At 37.5% G+C, this 18,658-nt stretch overlaps 1 protein-coding gene across 1 annotated transcript in view; it reads left to right on the top strand.

Annotated features, from left to right (window-relative positions):
• SESTD1 (SEC14 and spectrin domain containing 1) overlaps positions 1-18,658 on the top strand; it is a 79,329-nt gene that overhangs the window by 24,417 nt on the left and 36,254 nt on the right. Inside the window, exons 5-6 of the mRNA XM_056110213.1 lie at positions 15,492-15,605; positions 17,428-17,525. Coding sequence (XP_055966188.1) covers positions 15,492-15,605; positions 17,428-17,525 — 212 coding nt within the window. The remainder of the gene's footprint in view (positions 1-15,491; positions 15,606-17,427; positions 17,526-18,658) is intronic.

Below are 18,658 nucleotides of genomic sequence, written 5' to 3'. Positions count from 1 at the left end.
TGTTACTGTGTTTGGCGTATCGAATATGTCATGGGTAGCTTGCCAGGTGTGAAAGTTAAAGTGTAGAACATTGTTTATGGCATCCGTTAATCCTCTTGTCCTGGTAGATTATGGTTGATTATTTTATAAATTTTTTGATAATTTATTCTCTGTATTTTATCTTTTAAAATTAAAGGTCATATAAATACCACTAGATTGGCAAAGTCAAAATTAGTCTTTCTTTTTAGAGAGGTTGATAGTTAGGGGTTTGGATCACACCTGCAAGTGCTCAGGGCTTACTCCTGGCTCTGTGCTCAGTAATTCTGCTAGTGGTGCTTTGGGGATCATATGTGTTGCCAGATCTAACTGGGATTGATCACAGCAAGGCAATCACCTCATCACCCGAGTTATCTCTCTTGCCCTGATCTTTGATATAATGCTTTATTTTATATTAGTAATTTAGTATACTTTCTTTAGTTATTTTAGTAAACTCCCAAGGCTTTTCTGTTCTGTGACTCTAGCATGTTTGGTAAAAAAATCACAAAATAACGTATTGACGTGGAGAGTTTTACATGAGGTTTGCATAACTATATAGAAACATTGCTTTAGAGTGATGCAGCGGGCCTGTCTGAAGAAAGCTTAATACTTTGATAAAGTTTACGTTTTGTAAATTTTCTCAATACATTTTGAGAAATGTATTGAGAGAAGTGAATGAAATGTTGAGTTGTGGTTCATCTTCATAGTTAAGAAATTATTTAATTAAGAAGGATTATAATGTCACTATGTCACTAAATATTTGAAAGAGGTCTTTTTTTTCCTTTTTTCAGTTGTGTTTTGGGTTCCATCCAGCAGTGCTGGGGCTCAGTGTAGGGTTGTTTTTGTACTGCTCAGAGGCTGCTCCCAGCTCTAACAGGCAGTGCTTGGTTGACCAAGAGGAACAGTTTGTTGGAAGATAATAAACTGCAGTGGGTAAATTAATGTTCAAATAAAATATACTTTAATAAAATTATGTATATTGCGTATTTTTTAATTTTATACTTTCTATAAGGGCCTCTGATGCAAGGTTCAGAGGGCCCAAGGACCATGCCCTGCCATATTAGTGCAACTAGATTGATGGTTCAGTGCTAATGGTATATTAGCTGCACAGGCCCTCTCTCTAATTTTTAATATTTTTAGTCAGAGTGATAATAGTCTCAAAAATAATAGAAAAAATAGATATAATCTTTATTATTAATTGCTTAAACTAGATAACTCAAAGTTTTATCTGTAGCTTTGGGAAATGCTTCCTGAGAATTTTCTGCAGTTAGACCTTATTTCTGTCTTTTCATATTTAGATTTTTAAGGTGAAGAGGGATCAGATATAATACATGTGACAAGTATGTTTTGGACCCTTATATTCTCTTTTAAGTTAAATGATGTTTGCTTTGGGGAATTGGATCCCTGTTTTTAAAAAAGCGTTGGTTTTCTTTCTTCTTAGATAATAAAACATTTTTCTTAAGAAAAAATAAGTGACTCCAGATTTCATTGCTTTGTATTTGAACATTTTCATACTGGTTCACTGTTTTTGTGTTCTCTTTAAAGACTATAAGAAAAGAAATGTAAGGAACCTTACTAGTATTTTTTAACTAGAGAAGCCCTAACAGTTCAGAGAAAACCCCCACATAATCTGGGTATTTTGATTGGCTTTATAATCGCAACTCCAAAATGTGTGTTTAATCTCTTATTTCACATAGTTTATCTGCTTTTGTAATTTTTTAAATTACCTTTTTGTAGGGGGGTGGTTTTGACCACACACGGAGTAAGCTTACTCCTGGGTCTGCGGTCAGTTATCACTCATGGTGGGGTTCTGGGAACCATATGGGGTCGACTGCACGTAAAAGAAGCACCCTTCCAACTGTGCTGTCTCTCCAGTCCCCTTATTTGCCTTTTAAAAAAAAAATCTGTATTTTTCTGACTCCTCAGAAATCCCTTTCATTAGTCTTTCTTTTCTAGCACTCCAATTTAACTTCAGGCTAAATATTTCGTGCCCCCTTATTTTTTATCTTTATGTATGTATTGGAATCTGTTGGGTTTTTTGGTATGAAGTCTGAAAAACCTAATGAAACCTTCATTAGGTTTCCATCATTTAAGTAGACTTGAATTGTCAGTTCAAACTTGGTTTGTGTTCTTAGAAGCAGCTCTCAGTAGCTTATGTAGTATTCTGGCAAGTGGTGTCTTTTTCCAAAGGCCCGTGGACTTTCCTGAATAGGAAAATGGAAGGGCACTGGAAGGGAAATTTCTGTTCCTTTGTAACGATAACTCTTCTGGCATGTATGCTGCCCAATCTCGTGTGCTGCTTGTGCCCAAGTGGCCGAGCACATGTGTTGCCTGAGCATGTGTCACCCGCATCTCCCCCTTGAGATGCGTATTTTCATGCTTCCAGAGCTAATGCTGCAATGTATGTAGTGGCCCTCTCCGCCTTTGGAGGAGCGTGTGTTCTCTCTTGCTCGTGTTACACTCTCTCACTTTCTCTCCCTCCTTCCTTTTCCTTAAAAACCTCCAAATAAAATGTTTTACTTCAAAAATAAATAAATATACCTCCACTGACTTTTTCTGAAAATGGTGATTCTTAGATAACATTTTTTATAAGTAAGATTCTTTCTTACTTAGGTAAGCTTTTAAAAATATAATTTGTATTTTTATTAGATTTTGGGTAATAGTTATAAGAGGTTAACATTGTATGGGTTTTTTTAAATTTTTTTATTAGTGAAACACCATGAGGTACAGTTATAGACTTATAAATTTTTGTGCTTGGGTTTCAGTTATACAATGATCAAGTGCCCATCCCTCCACCAGTGCCCATCCTGACCACCACGGGTCCCAGCATCCCCCACCACCCCCCCGTCCCACCCTGCCTCTGTGGCAGGGCATTCCTCCTTGTTCTCTCTCTCTTCTTTTGGGTACTGTGTTTTGCAAGAGAGGCATTGAGTGGCAATCGTGTTTGGTCTATAGACTACTTTTAGCATGCTTCTCCCACCCTGGGAGGGTCCGCACAACACCCTTTATTTGGTGCTCTCTTCTCTATCTGAGCTTCCTTTTCACCTACCATGTGTAGCTGGCCTTCAAGTTATGGAGCAAAATTCCTGGTACTAATCTCAGCCATTCCTGGGTGTTAGTCTCCCTTTTTGTTGCTTTATGTTCCCCAGATGAATGCAATCTTTCTGTGTCTATCCCGCTCTTTCTGACTCATTTCGCTTAACATGATACTTTCCATGTAGTACCACTTGTATGTAAATTTCATAACTTCATCTTTTCTAACAGCTACATAGTACTCCATTGTGTAAATGTACCAAAGTTTCTTTAACCAGTCATCTGCTCTAGGGCACTCAGGTTTTTTCCAGATTCTGGCTATTGTTAAGAGTGCTGCAATGAACAAACAATTGCAGATGTCACTTCAACTATACCTTTTTGCCTCTCTGGGGTATATTCCCAGGAGTGCTATAGCTGGGTCTACTGGGAGATCAAATTCTAATTTTTTGAGAATCGTCCATACTGTTTTCCAAAAGGGTTGGGTTTTGGTGTAATTACTGTACCTTCACCACCAGCAAAGTGTAAACTCTTTAATACTTTTCCCCTTCATTATCTAATAAAATTGAATGAAATACAAACAACTATTCTATTTTGTAAGCATCTTCTGCCACTAGGGTCGGAGCGATAGCACAGCTGTAGGGCATTTGCCTTGCCTGCGTGAGGACGGCCGGCCAGTCAAGCCAGGTTCCATTCTTCTGCGATTCCTCCACCCCTCTGGGAGAGCCTGGCAAGTTAACTAGAGTATCTCGCCAGCACGGCAAAGCCTGGCAAGCTACCCCTGAAGTATTCGATATGCCAAACACAGTAACAACGAGTCTCACAATGGAGACATTACGGGGCCCGCCCAAGCAAATTGATGAATAACGGGAGGACAGTGCTACATTGCAGTGCTTCTGCCACTTCTCTGTCACACACTGAAGGAAAATTGAATTATCACAAAGGAGACTGAACTGTAGTGGACATTCCCTGAATTGTTCTTTGAAATATTACAAATCTGAGTCTTGATTTTTCAAACTATTGCTTTTTTTTAAGCCAGCTTATCATTTAGTTTTGAGATATCTTTGGTATTTATGCAGTTCTTTGTATTCTCATAGCAGATCTTCTGTTTTCACTGAGCAGTTAATTTTATACGATATGGATTATATAAAATGTCTTCAAATGACAGATAAAGAGAATTTCATGTGATGTCTATAACTCTTAGATTTCTTTATTAACATATCTTATGTGTAGGTAAATCATAATAGAAATAATCTGGCAGCTTTTTCTCTGTGCAAAGCCTGCTTTCTAGCAACATTATGCACTTAAATTATTTTATGTCATACAAATGTAGCACTGTAGCGCTGTCCTCCCATTGTTATCCATTTGCTGGAGCGGGCCCAGTAACATTGTGAGACTTGTTACTGTGTTTGGCATATTGAATATGTCAAGGGGAGCTTGTCAGGCTCTGCTGTGTGGGCAAGATACTCTCGGTAGCTTGCTGGGCTCTCCGAGAGTGGCAGAGGAATCGAACCCAGCTCTGCCATTTGTTATTTACATTTATGTTGATTTTAGGCAAACAAACGCTTTTAAGAGAAATAATTGGGTTTCAATAAACTTTTCCTATATCTAAGTACATTACTGCATGGTTTCCCATTTACTCATTCAACATGAAATCTGTCATCAGTGATTTTAAATAATTTAGAAACAAAGTGTAAAAAGATATTATATACACAACACACACTTGCTTGCACATGCACAAACATATTAGAAAATACTTTTCTCAGGAAGAAATGCATATTTCTTAGTTTTATGGCTGGAGCGATAGCACAGTGGTAGGGCGTTTGCCTTGCACGCAGCCAACACGGCCGACCCGAGTTCGATTCCTCCGCCCCTCTCGGAGAGCCTGGCAAGCTACCGAGAGAATCTCGCCTGCACGGCAGAGCCTGGCAAGCTCCCCGTGACGTATTCGATATACCAGACACAGTAACAACAAAGTCTCCAATGGAGACGTTACTGGGCCCGCTCGAGCAAATCGATGATCAACGGGAGGGCCTTTACCTTACCTTTACCTAGTTTTATTGCTAGCATATATTTAGTTAATAGATTGCTAGCTGTTTTGAAACTTCATTTGAACCACACATACACACCACACACACACACACACACACACACACACAGTGGAGGGAGAGATTTACTGTTGAATTACAGTGGGTAGAACATGACAAGTACTCTTCCCTGGGCAAGAGAGGTAATAGATTTGAGATCTGGCCCAACGTAAAAGTAAAGAATTTCAATTCACTGGAACTCTTGTTTCTTTAGAACTAACAGATGTCATGGGTAATTCATTGTTGTTGATCTCTTAGACAGATTGGGAAATAAGGCTGGAATGAATTGCTTTAAATTGACTTTTACAAAGTCAATGAATATGTGACAGGATTAAGGCATAGACCTGGAATAATTGACTTTTCACTCTCTATCCTTCGAATTATAATTGAATGGTGTTTAATTATGACACCATTGTTATAGGAAAAGGTTTTGGAAATCACTTGGGGCACTTTAGTAAAATCTTTGCTCCTCTGTGGTCATGACCAGAAGGGTCAAACATTCAGATTTATTTAGAGAGTTTTTAACAAAAGCTTTATGAACAAATCAGAAAAGTCATCTATTTCTTTTTATTAAAATGTTACACTATGGAATACTGTGAAAGCAAAAGGCAGTTTTCTTGTTGAAAACCTATTTTTTTAATCCTTATATGATGTCCAGTGCTATACTTCTAGCAGATAATACCTCTAATAAATGTATTTTTTTATTAAATAATTATTGTTATATAAATGCATAACACATTATTAAAAATCAAGTCGCAGTGCTGTAACATAAATGCTGTGAGAGGAACCTTTTAAGTGATACTTTTAAAATAATACAGTAGAATACTATGACAAATAAGACACAACAAAAGAGCCAAAAGAACATTCTTTTTACACTTACTGTGTTTCCTATTCTATTGTCTTTTCAGGAGTGCAAGCTCTGAAATGTTATCTTTTCAGATGTGAATTAACATTCAATTTAGCAAATACTTTATTCCCTCAGGAAAAAAATCATATTTCTTAGTTTTATTGCTAGCATATATTTAGTTAATAGATTGCTAGCTGTCTTTGAAACTTCATTTAATTTTTGGCAGGGAGGCTCTCAAGCAGTGCTCAGGGGACCAATCTGGGCATCACTAAGCCAGGGTTGAGTGCGAGAAATGGAGCATGTGGTGCTGCTAGTATGACCTGTGACACTATGCTCAGCCCTACTCAGGCACCTCCTGGGACACAGTGCTCTGGAGGCTGTAAGGTACCAGGACCACATCAGGGTCTCATGCATATAAAACATGTGCACTAATCTTTGTGTGATCTTCCTTACCCTCTCAACATTTGTTTTTGAAAGAAGATCGCCTCCCTTGGATCTGATGGCTTACACTTTCTTATAAGGAAGTGTCTGTCTTGATAACAACCAGAATCCAGTGGCAGATGAAAAATGGCTTCTGTAACCTAACTCCGCTTAATTGTTTCATGATGAACATCATGCCTAGCTCTAAGAACTGAAGTTGAGTTGAAAAGAGAATAAAGCTCTTTGTGACCTTTTTTTTTTCACTAGAAGACAATTGTTTTCTGGGTCCTTTTCATTCCAAGTTGTTTATTTGTACGTTAGGTCCTGGGTTTGATTCCTCCGCTCCTCTCAGAGAGCCTGGCAAGCTACGGAGGCTATCTCGCCCGCATGGCAAAGCCTGGCAAGCTACCGGTGATGTACTTGATATGCCAGACACAGTAACAAGTCTCTCAATGGAGACGTTACTGGCCCACTCGAGCAAATCAATGAACAACGGGAGGACAGTGACAGTGATAGGAAAACAGTAAAATTGAGAAATACTGAACTCTTCACAGGAGATAACATTAAATTGCCTTTTAGAATAGCTAGGCATACTATAAGTTTGCTGTTGTTAAATTAAAAATATAATTTGATGTGCTGTATCTTATTTCTCTCATGTTTTAAGTGGAAAAAAACTTGTCAAATTGCTCAGCTTTGCTGTCATCATCCTGTCTCTATTTTCCTTTGTTCTCTCTCTAGCATCCTGACTTGCTTTCTCTGAGGGTTTCACTTTCTTCACTCCTGAGGTCAAGATCAGGTTGTGCCTTTCCTGTTAGTCTTTGCCTTTTTCTCTTGATCCCTTTCTGGTTTTAGTTTTTGAATAGTGTATTTGGTACATATTCTCTAAAAATATAATGAGCACATGAAGGTCAGTAAAAAATTGGGAACCCAAATATCTTGACCTTGAAATAATGCTCGCCCTTGTTCTCATTCACCTGGCCTTTTAACCCCTTATTTAGCTGTGTTTGTATATCCTTTCTATTCATTATGTATGTGTCCAACTATATTTTTAAAATTTTAAATGTTAAGAAAAAAATGGGGAGTCTTTATTTTTATTGTTCTTTTATATCTATAGTTATCATTTAGGGAGAGTATTTATCCCTAAACAATATATTTAGCTTCATGTATCTTTCAGTTTTATAAAAATGGAATTGTTATTTGAATCCTCACTGATTTGTTGTTTCTCACTTGTCATTCTGTGTGAAAAATTTATGCATGAATTGCAGCAGATGTAGTTGATTCTGTCTCGCTGCTGAATATTCTTACATTGTATAAATAAAAAACAATTTACTTATTCTCTTGTTGGTGGACATTTTGATCATTTTCATTTTTTCTTGCCATTAAGAATGAAGTTCTACAAACATTCTGGAGTCTCTTGGTAAACATATATAAGATTTTTTAAAATAGAATATCTAGGCACAGTTTATGGAAATATTTAAAATTTCAAGATAATGTCAAATTGCTTTCACAGAAGGAGTCTAATTAAAAAACCCAGTTGCAGTATATAAAATTCTTGCAGCTATCCAACTTTGCTAATTCTTTAGACTAATATTTGATGTGCATAAGTTCTTATGATCTTTTCTTTTCTCACATTGTCTTTGGTTATTGGTGTTATTCTAGTCTGATGAAATGACTTGGGAATTTTCTCTGACTTTCTATTCTCAGGAAAGATTTAAGACGGAAATGATATGGTCATTGTTTTTAAAAACCCTTTTATATTCTTTCTGGACCTGGTGTTTTCTTTGGGGGAAGATTTTTAAAATTGTTTTATGTTTAATTTTAAAATATTTTTATTATAAAAGTTGTTATCATACACAAATGGACAAAATAAGTAACTTTGTATCCTTTTAACATTTCTAACACCCACACCTACTTCTATTCACTTTCCCCAAGAAAGATTGGGGATGTTAGTGTGAAAGAAATAAAGAATTTTCCATTCATCTATAAATATTTTACTATGTATCTCCAAAAAACAGACTCCTTTTGTAAAAAACATTACCCATTATTTTTACTATGCCTTAAAATGTATAATAGTTCCTTAATATAAAAGAGCATGTTGGCTTCAATTTATAATTGATAGTATTCTAAAGGGTTTAAGTATTAGGTACAAATAATATCATTTTGCCTATTCATATATTTATATATAAAGCATGTGTATGCTTGCAGATTTATTTGTATCACAGTTCTAATTATGTGTATATATTTGTTGGTTGTGTTAAAATTTAACTGAATTGTTTTATTTTTTTTAGCATGAGTAAGGGGTCTCTAACGTTTCTCCTCAGGGTTGAGGATTCTTGACCTGGCAATTCTTAACAAACTGACCCGTGAGTGGTTCAGTGGGAGAGTTTCCAAGTGTGTGGGGCTCCTCAGACTCTGGGGAATACCAGGGCCACCTTAAGGCAAGGCTCCTGGCCTCTGAACCACAGCTGACTGCGTAGGGGGCCTCCAAGGCTAAGCCTGGTAATACTCATAGGACTGTGATGCTGAAAGTTGAATTGGGGTTGGCCTCATAGTAGGCATGTGCCTTAATCCCTGTGCTGTGTCTCTGGTCCCTCGGTGAGTAAATTTTATAAAGATCTTGCTGTCTATATTCAACATATAGACAGCAAGATCTTTATAGATCGAGCAAATCAACATAGATAATTCAAGTTAATTATCCACTCCAACAGATAGAAAGGAGCACCATGGGGAGGCAGGAGACAAGGGTGAAGACACTTCCCTTTTACGCAGCGCATCCAGGTTTGATCCCTGGTATCACATGTGGTACCTTGAGCTGTAGTAGAAGTGATCACTGGCACAGAACCAAGAGTAAGCCCCGAGCATGGGTAGATTTGGTCGCCTCAAAACAGAAAGAGCAAAGTAGGAAGAAGCACCCGGTAGCTGTACTAAATAAAAGACTTTCTGGAACTAGAAAGTTACAGTAGACACAGAAGTGAATTATTTTGAATCCTTTATGAGATGACGGGTCATACTGCCTCTAGTGCTAACCTGGTGATTCCTAACTGACCATTGAAAATAATATCATTTGGGGGACAGCCAACACTGTCATAGAATTTCAGTTGGATATGTGGGATTTATTTGATTTATTGAAGCTATTGGAGTCCTTTTGAGAAAAGACTCCACTTAGGAATCTCATTGTATTTTTTTAAAGTTCAGATTGATTCCTTTTCAAGTCTATTGGGTTTTTTAATTTGATTTTTTGAATTGAATTTTGATTTCTATTTTAAGTCTGCTGTGGCACAAGAAGGCGTTGCTTGAAATTTACTGAGGCTTTAAAACTATTTTATATTTGCTTGAAAGAATATGTATTTCTTTCTCATTTTTTTGAAGTAAAAACGGGTGTTGTTTGGAAGTTTTGAGTAAGGGAGAGAAAGAGAGAGAGTAATATACTGGAGAGAGAACACAGGCGTCTTCAAAAGCAGCAAGAGCTGCAGCACACATTCCTGCATTACTGTATGGAGTTCTGAAAATGCACATCTCGGGAGGGAAGATGTGGGCGATACATGCGGTTTGGCAGCATATGCACAGCAAAAATATGTATTTCTTTCATAACTGCATGTGGGATTTTGTAAGGGATCATCACCACCAGTTGATTGCACCAGCACCATTAGCTCAGTCCTGCAGAGTTGGTCACAAAGAATGAGACATTGACTGTCCAGGCAGAAAAATAGCCTCTACAGACTCCCACTCCTACCTGCAAGGGGCGGTTTGGCTTATTTATATAATTTAGGCATGATACTCCCCCTTCCCCCATCATGAGGACCATTCTTTACAAATTAACATAGGCACTATGTACAAAATGGGCTGGAGCGATAGCTAGCACAGCGGATAGGGCATTTGCGTTGCACGCAGCCAACAAGGTTAACCCGAGTTCGATTCCTCCGCCCCTCTCAGAGAGCCCAGCAAGCTACCGAGAGTATCTTGCCCGCATGGCAAACCTGGCAAGCTCCCTGTGACGTATTCAATATGCCAAACACAGTAACAAGTCTCACAATGGAGATGTTACTGGGCCCACTTGAGCAAATTGTTCATCAACAACAGGAGGACAGTGACAGACAGTGATTATGTACAAAATATTTAAGTCGCAATCAGCAAGTATCTTTAATGTATAACATTGATGTCATTGTAATTGTGATCTGCAGGTTTGCATCACTCATTGTCTGGCAAGCTCCCCGTGATGTATTCCATATGCTAGACACAGTAACAACAAAGTTTCCAATGGAGATGTTACTGGGCCCACTCGAGAAAATCGAACAGTACTATGCTTGGGTTTTCCCAAGGGATTGTGCTGACCTTGGGGTTCTTATTAGGGAAATGATTTCCTAAATGGATTCTGAGTTTGTCCATTAAATGAAGTCTTTTAGTCAAATTTCACGGTTTTTCTTACACATTTTTATCCCCTTGATAAGTCCAGGGTTTTTTGTTCTTTAAAAGTGTTGGAGGTTTTTGTTAGTAGTCTGTGTATTGCGGCAAAGCATCCCCTTGATGTAGTTTCACATATTCCTCTGCTTTTTAAATCTCTGTGTTTTCATAAGTTGATGGTTGTATTTATGTTGTTGATTTGATTTTATGCTTCAGATTTGCCTTTTTTCTCCAAAGCTATTAATGAATGGTTATGTGATCCTCAAGGACAAGGCTCATGATAGTTGATTCTCTTCTTTTTTTGTGATGTTAGGATTGACATATGGTTTCTATATCCCTTATTATTCTATGTATTGTTATTTTATTATTACTAAGTAATAACATTATTCTGTCTTCATTTACTAACTGTAACACTCGGTGTTCAGAGACTCACCTTCTTTTTGTTTACCTAATGGCACAGTTTATTTAAAGGGTATATTGCCTTTCATTTACTGATCTGACAGTTCAATGGCAGTTCTACTTAGGATAAATAGTGAAAGTTTGTTTATTTTGTATGTATTCCTATGAGCTCATTGTATTAGTGACATACCTATCAGCTCATTGAATTAATTCATTAATGTACTTCATGTTTCAATCCATGGCATTTATTATAATTGATATGAAAATCGTCGTCATTTGTCTAGTGGAAGCCTTTTAGCACACCCTTTCTTGATATCTCATTGAGGTTCATCGTGCTTGTTTCCAGCCCTAGACATGGAATTGGCTATTTTTCCAAGGAGCCTTGATCCCTTTTTGTGGAAAGTGTTTTTTTGGAGATAATAGTGTGAATGGTAGGGTAGTATCTTACTATAGAATTGACATTATTTCCAAGTCTTCTGATGGAACTAGAAAATGTTGTTTGTAAAAGGCCCTCCCGTTGATCATCGATTTGCTCAAGCGGGCCCAGTAACGTCTCCATTGGAGACTTTGTTGTTACTGTGTCTGGCTTGTCGATATGTTGTTTGTAAGTATGTGTAATTTTATTGAAGGTGAAACAAACTGAATACAAACAAGTAAAAACAACAAAAAAAGAGGAGAAAACCCATGAGTTTAAACTGATCTTTCCAAATAAGGGATCATGCATAACTTTCTCCCCTTTCTTTGTCAAGAATTCCTTTTTATAAAAGACAGAATTCAACGAGCTGGAGATATAGTACAGCTGGTAGGGCATTTGCCTTGCACGTGCTGACCAGGGTTTAATCCTTGGCATCCTATAGAGTCCCCTGAACATCAGCAGGGGTAACTCCTGAGCGCAGAGACAGGAGTTACCCTTGAGAATTGCTGCTTATGGCCTGAAAACAAAACAGACAACAACAGAAATAACAAAATCCTCAAAAAAAAAAAAAAGAATTCAAACATTTTGTCTTAATCATTTGCTTTCTTCATTAACAGAACCTTAGAATAGTACTGAAGTTACCACTAATTATATGATTGCTAAAATTAGAAGGAATCTCATTTTACTTCGTTGATTGTGTTTTGGTTTGTCTTGTTATTTTGGATTAAGAATACTAATTATAGACTTCTGTCCGTTACTTCTAGGTTCATATAGTTGACGGCACAAAATTTTTCCATGTCCACTACTTTTCTTTTCTTTCTTTGTTTCATTAGAAAATTAAGAAAGGCATTATGAAAGATTGATTTATATTTCCTTTTCGTTTCCCATTGTTGTTTTCGATGTTATGGTCACCCAGGGTCACACACTTTAGTTCTGGTGCTTATGTACATTCTTGTTATAGTGCTCACTCGCAATCTCTGTGCTATTCACACACAGACTTGCCAGGGGTCAGATTCCTTGCCCCAGAACTTGCATATATCCCAGTTGCAGTACAACCTGCATTTATCTCAACAACAGCAGAAGGAAGCAGAAGGGTAAAAACCAAGTTTAGGATTAAAACATTGTTGTTTTCAAATGTAACTTTCACTTAATCACTTAATCACTTAACTTCCCGTTAGTCGTCGATTTGCTCCAGCGGGCGCCAGTGACGTCTCCATTTGTCCCTGTCGCGTGCTAGTGTAGCCCAATGGCATCTGTTCGCTCCGGAACATGAAGGGCCTCAAACCGATCGTTCATGATCTTGACGAAGAAGTCTGACCATCTGGTAGGTGGGCGGCCACGCGGTCTTTTGACATCCCGTGGAATCCAGTCGGTAACAGCTCTAGTCCAGCGGTCGTCTTTAAATCTCATTATGTGACCAGCCCATGTGATTTTCGACACCTTGGCAAATGAGACAGCGTCCCTGATTCTTGATCGTCGACGGATGTCAGAACTCCGGATTCTTTCTCTCATTTGAGTGAAACGTGATATTCCAAGCATAGCTCTTTCTATTCTTCTTTGAGAGATCTGAATAGTGTTCTCATCCTGTTTGCGTAGGGCCCAGGTCTCTGAGGCATATGTTAATGCAGGAAGAACAGTGGAATCAAAGAGATGTGCCCGGAGCCGGAGGTTCTTCGTCCTCTTGTCCTCTTAGCTATTTCTTCGACGCTCTTGAAGGCGTTCCAAGCCGCTCTCTTCCTCCTGCGCAGCTCGGGTGCCAGGTCATTTGTCATGTTGACCTCTCGACCTAGGTACACATAGCTGTTGCATTCGGAGATGGTCGTTCCGTTGACAGCGAGTGGGGCATCAGGAACAAGGCTGTTTCTCATAAACATTGTCTTCGTAAGATTCAGCTGTAGTCCTACCTTTCCACACTCACGGTCAAAGTCGGCCAGCATTTGTGCCGCTTGGCTGATGTTTGGTGTTATTAAAACAATGTCATCAGCAAAGCGGAGGTGGTGTAGTTGCCGACCATCTATCTTCACTCCCATTCCTTCCCATTCCAGTCGTCGCATGATGTTCTCGAGGGTTAATATATAACCAGAGGAATATTAGAGAACCTTTAAATATGTAATTAATTTTTGTTAGTAGATTTACTCTTCCTTTGGGCTTATCATTTTAGTATATCCTGCTAAATTTCAAGCCACATGAAAATTCTCTGCTGATATATCATTGTATGAAGTAAAATTATTTTTATTACCAAAACCTATAAATATTTGTAAAATTTTGAAATAATTGAACTGAGCTCCTGGTCTCATTTTTTCTTTTTCTTATTACTTTATTTAAACATCGTGGTTTACAGAGTTGTTCATAATACAGTTGTCTTTGGCATTCAGTGTTCCAACACTAATTCCACCACCATTGTGACCTTCCCTCCACCATTGTTCCAAGTTTCCCATCCCCCTTCTCACCAAGCCTATGCCCTTAGTAGGCACAAAGTAATTTATTTTATATTTTGTTTCACAACTGAATGACTAATGGAATTACTTAAAAAAAATCAGTAAAAGAAAATTTGTAGAGGCCGGGGTGATAGTACAGTGGGTAGGATGTTTGTCTTGCATGCGGCCAACTCCTGTTCAATCCCCGGCATCCCATATGTTCCTCCAAGCACCGCCAGGAGTAATTCCTGAGTGCAGAGCCAGGAGTAACCCCTGAGTACTTTTTGGATGTGATCCAAAAAGTATTAAAAAAAGAAAATTTGTAAAAATTGTTATATTTCACTATGGGGTCTTTAAGTCCATGTCTAAGGGTTTACAAAGCTCTTTGTTGCTAGTTTAGCTTCAGTGTTTTTTTTTTTTTTCTTTATTGAGCTTAGTTGACTTCTATGTTTTTTCCCCATCCAATTTGGTGTGCTTCTACTGGGATATTAGTATTGTGGAATTTGGAGGTATCACACAGCCACTTATGGGAACATGTACTTGAGGAACTCCAAGATCTGTACAGTTGGGCCTATGAGTTTACATGGCAGTTACCATGGGGTGTGAGTGTTGCTGCTAGGGGTTCTGAAAGTATGGGAGGTAAGAAGGAGGCTGCCTGCACACACTCCCATAAGACCCTAGAGGTTTTAGCCTGAAACAGAGGTTTTCACTTCTGAAAATATATCACCTTTGTCAGGCCTGACTTTTGAAATCTGCTCCTCTATCATAAGACTGTTTTTTCCACAAGGATTTCCATCGATTTGGCATCTCTGCAGAGATTAATCATGAAGTGGTGAAGTTGGATAATTGACATGGTGGCAGCTCTGGGGTCTGGGTGAAGCTGCCCAGCTTTTACAGGGGAAGGACTCAGCTAGCCCCACTCTTGTCATTTTCCTACATTTGAAAATGGCAATGTTTTAATCCTAAACTTTGTTTTTACCTTTCTGCTTCCTTCTGCTGTTGTTGAGATAAATGCAGGTTGCACTGCAACTAAGATATATGCAAGTTCTAGGGCCAGGAGTCTGACCCCTGGCAATTCTGTGTATAAATGCCACAGAGACTGCGAGTGAGCACTATGACAAGAATGTACAAAAGCACCAAAACTGAAGTGTGTGACCCTGAGTGATCATAACATCATGCGCCAAAGTTTTCTGCCGGGAGACCAGTGTACCTATGAATTTTAGCTGTTTGGCTTCTATGCTGATACTTTAAAATATGGTATTATAAAAAAATGGTTTATGGTAGCTTAATTCTTAGCCGTAGCTCATTGAATTAAGTACTATTGTATTAAATAAATGGAAATATATCATCATATTGAAACCGGTATAATATGGTTTTACCTAGTTTTACTGCCTTATTAATTATATTCAAATTTTTATTAACTGTGTCTCTTGCTTTATGCCTCTTATCTCTTTTCCTAGGTTATTTTAGTGTCTGCCAATAAATTGACTCGTTACATAGAACCATGCCAGTTAACAGAAGATTTTGGTGGGAGTCTCACTTATGATCACATGGACTGGTTAAATAAGCGGCTGGTTGGTATATAACATTGATATGAATTACACATTTTAATAGCATTATTTTAATCAACTAAAATGCAGGTTGCTTTTCATTTTACAAAATCAAAAAAAAAAATACGGTGGCATACAGGTGTTATCTGTTACTATTGTTATCAGCAGCACTTTTGCTCTTCAAGGTTATAAACCTTTGGCCAGTGAGATAGCACAATAGGTTTGAGCACTTGCTTTGCATACTGGAGCCCTAAGTTTGATCCCTGGTACTGCATGTTTCCTTGAGCACTACCATATCTGGCCCAAAAACTAAATCCCCCCCCCCCCCCGAGGGAAAAAAAAAAAAGCAGTTGTAGATCCCTTAGTTAAAATAACAGAGTAGCATAGTTTCTTGAGAGAGATAATCCAGTTGATATATGATTTTCATAGAGGAATTTGAACCTTAACTTGAGTTGAGGAGCAGTTTGGTAGATTGAGGTTTTCACTTCTGAAAATATATCACCTTTGTCAGGCCTGACTTTTGAAATCTGCTCCTCTATCATAAGACTGTTTGTTTTTTCCACAAGGAGCCACATCCAGCAGTGGAGGGAAAGGACTGAGGCTGGGGACAAAACCACTGCCAGCAATAGTGAGCCAAAGGGATACTGGTCTAAGAATTAGATTCTCAAAAGCCGCCCGTATACCAGGACCACTCTGGCCATTAGGGCTAGAGCTGACAGAGCCCTGGGGAGGGGCGGGGTGCAGAGACAGCAGCTTGAGTGTCTGGGGGTGAAACTAAGGATTGTGCTCTTAAGCTGTAACCATGGTCAGTATGGAGTTTAATTGAGCTACAGTTTAATTAACTCGGTTTAGTGAGAAAGAAGGTCCTCTGTAATGTCATTTTGTTCAGTATTGTTTTGTTATAACATGGATAAGGAAAAAAAAAAGAGAAAAAAAATCCTATAATCCCTGGCCAAAGTTAAAGCTTTTCTTTCCTTACAAAGTCGTTTATCTGTAGTTTTCAAGAATGTGATGAACATGTTAAGTGAGGACTATCCGTCCATGCTAGTTTTATTTTAAATAATGAAGTATGATTACTTGAGAATGTATACCCAATTCTTTGTCTATCATATTTTTGAGCAATGGTGACCAACTAATGAGCATCTACCTTGTTATTTATGTTTATGTTTTTTCAAATCCCATTTTAGAATTAATTTCAATATGTTTAAATATCTGTTTATGTTTATACTACATGCTTACACCCTTACATGTAAGCAGGTGGATTGGTAGTTAGAATATCATGAAGGTATGTTAAGGTAGTTAAAAATGATTAATGTAGTTAAAAATTAACAAGGTAGTTAAAAATTATCAATGTTGATGTTTCTCAAAGAAGTGCAAGAATAAAAATATTTGAACTGGAATAAAAATAATTGTTTAATGTACATTAGTAAAAGGGTATTTTTTTAAATCCACCAAAGCTATTGTTTTAGGACCAGTTTTGCTATGTTCTGGTGGTTGAATTATATTCAGTGACTTACTTTTGGATTTGATTTGGATTTAATGAGCTATTACACACAACAGGTAGGTATTTGGCTTGCACACAGCCAACCTGGCCATTGGGAGTTCGATTCCTCCGCCCCTCTCGGAGAGCCCAGCAAGCTACCGAGAGTACCTCGCCCACACGGCAAAGCCTAGCAAGCTACCCATGGTGTCATTGATATGCCAAGCACAGTAACATTTTATTTATTATTTCTAAATAACAGGGAAAGGAAATCATGTTTGATGTTTCTATTAGTTTAAATCTCAAACACTTATATGCATCATAAAATTTGTAATAATTCGTATTACATTCATATTTACATTGCAGGTTTTTGAGAAATTTACAAAGGAATCCACATCATTATTAGATGAACTTGCTATGATAAACAATGGAAGCGATAAGGGAAATCAACAAGAGAAAGAAAGGTAGGTTTCTAAGAACAAGACAAACAAATGAAGTACAAAGGTTGATTATTTTTAATTAGGGAGAATTTACTTTGTTTATAATTTGAAACATAATCTCTTTATAAAATATTTACCTTAATAATTGCTTTTTTACACTGCAAAATACTCATTTGCATTGACATCTTTAAAATGAAACAATTGCCTACTTTTTTATTTTAAAAATGTAATTAACATTTTCGTGTACATTGCTAGGTATCAAGCTCAGAGCTTTGTTCTTTTAGGGCTAGACTGCTGAGATCTGTTGTTAATTTTCTACTTTTTTAGACTTCTGCTTTGCTTATAAAGAATATAGTAAAGGTGATGGCGTAAAATAAAATTACAAAATTCTAAAAATACATTAAAAGTTAACCATTTAGCTTCTAGGATTCCTCCAAGTAAAATATGTGATACTTGAGTTCAACTTGGTGAATTTAGTGTTTCCTAGCACTAAATGTAGTAATTGTTTATTAGTATTATATCTAAACTCCCTAGAGTTATTCTAATAGATTTCTGTTGAATTTTATAATATTAGGGGTTTTATTTTTCTGTTTGTATGCCAGTTCTCTTTGTTTCCAGGTAAAAATCACTTTAAGGAAGCACATTAACCCTTTCTGGCTTCTCAATAGCAAGAGTCATAATAGAGTAATTTTCATTAGGATGTTTAAAAAGAATCAGCATTCAGCCTTATCTGTCTTTTGAATCCAGTCTTAAAAATAAAATGGAACTTAGATAAAAATGTATCTTTTTATTCAGTGGTCCAAGTATTGCCACATATCAGTTAACTTAGATAATAAGGAAAGAGGCACATACAGAGTCTGGAGACATAGTATAGCAGGGCTTTTGTCTTACATGTGGCTGACCTGGGTTCTAGGCATTCCATATGGTCCCCTGAGCACCACCAGGAGTGATTTCTAAGTGCAGAGCCAGGAGTAACCCCTGTGTATCGCCAGGTATGGTCCCCCCAAAAGAAAAAATAAATAAAATAGAGTACAAAGTTCATTGATGTGACTAAATCTTGTTACAACAACCATTTAAGAGAAAATTATCCTAAAGATACATAAAATCGACAAGTGTAAATAAATTGCATAATGTAAATAAGGCATGTAGGTATCACA

The sequence above is a fragment of the Sorex fumeus genome, unplaced genomic scaffold (genome assembly GCF_029834395.1).
Source record: "Sorex fumeus unplaced genomic scaffold, SorFum_2.1 ptg000009l, whole genome shotgun sequence".
Classification (NCBI taxonomy): domain Eukaryota; kingdom Metazoa; phylum Chordata; class Mammalia; order Eulipotyphla; family Soricidae; genus Sorex; species Sorex fumeus.
Note: the sequence above shows the minus strand (reverse complement) of the source record. Positions and strands in the feature narration are given on the sequence as shown.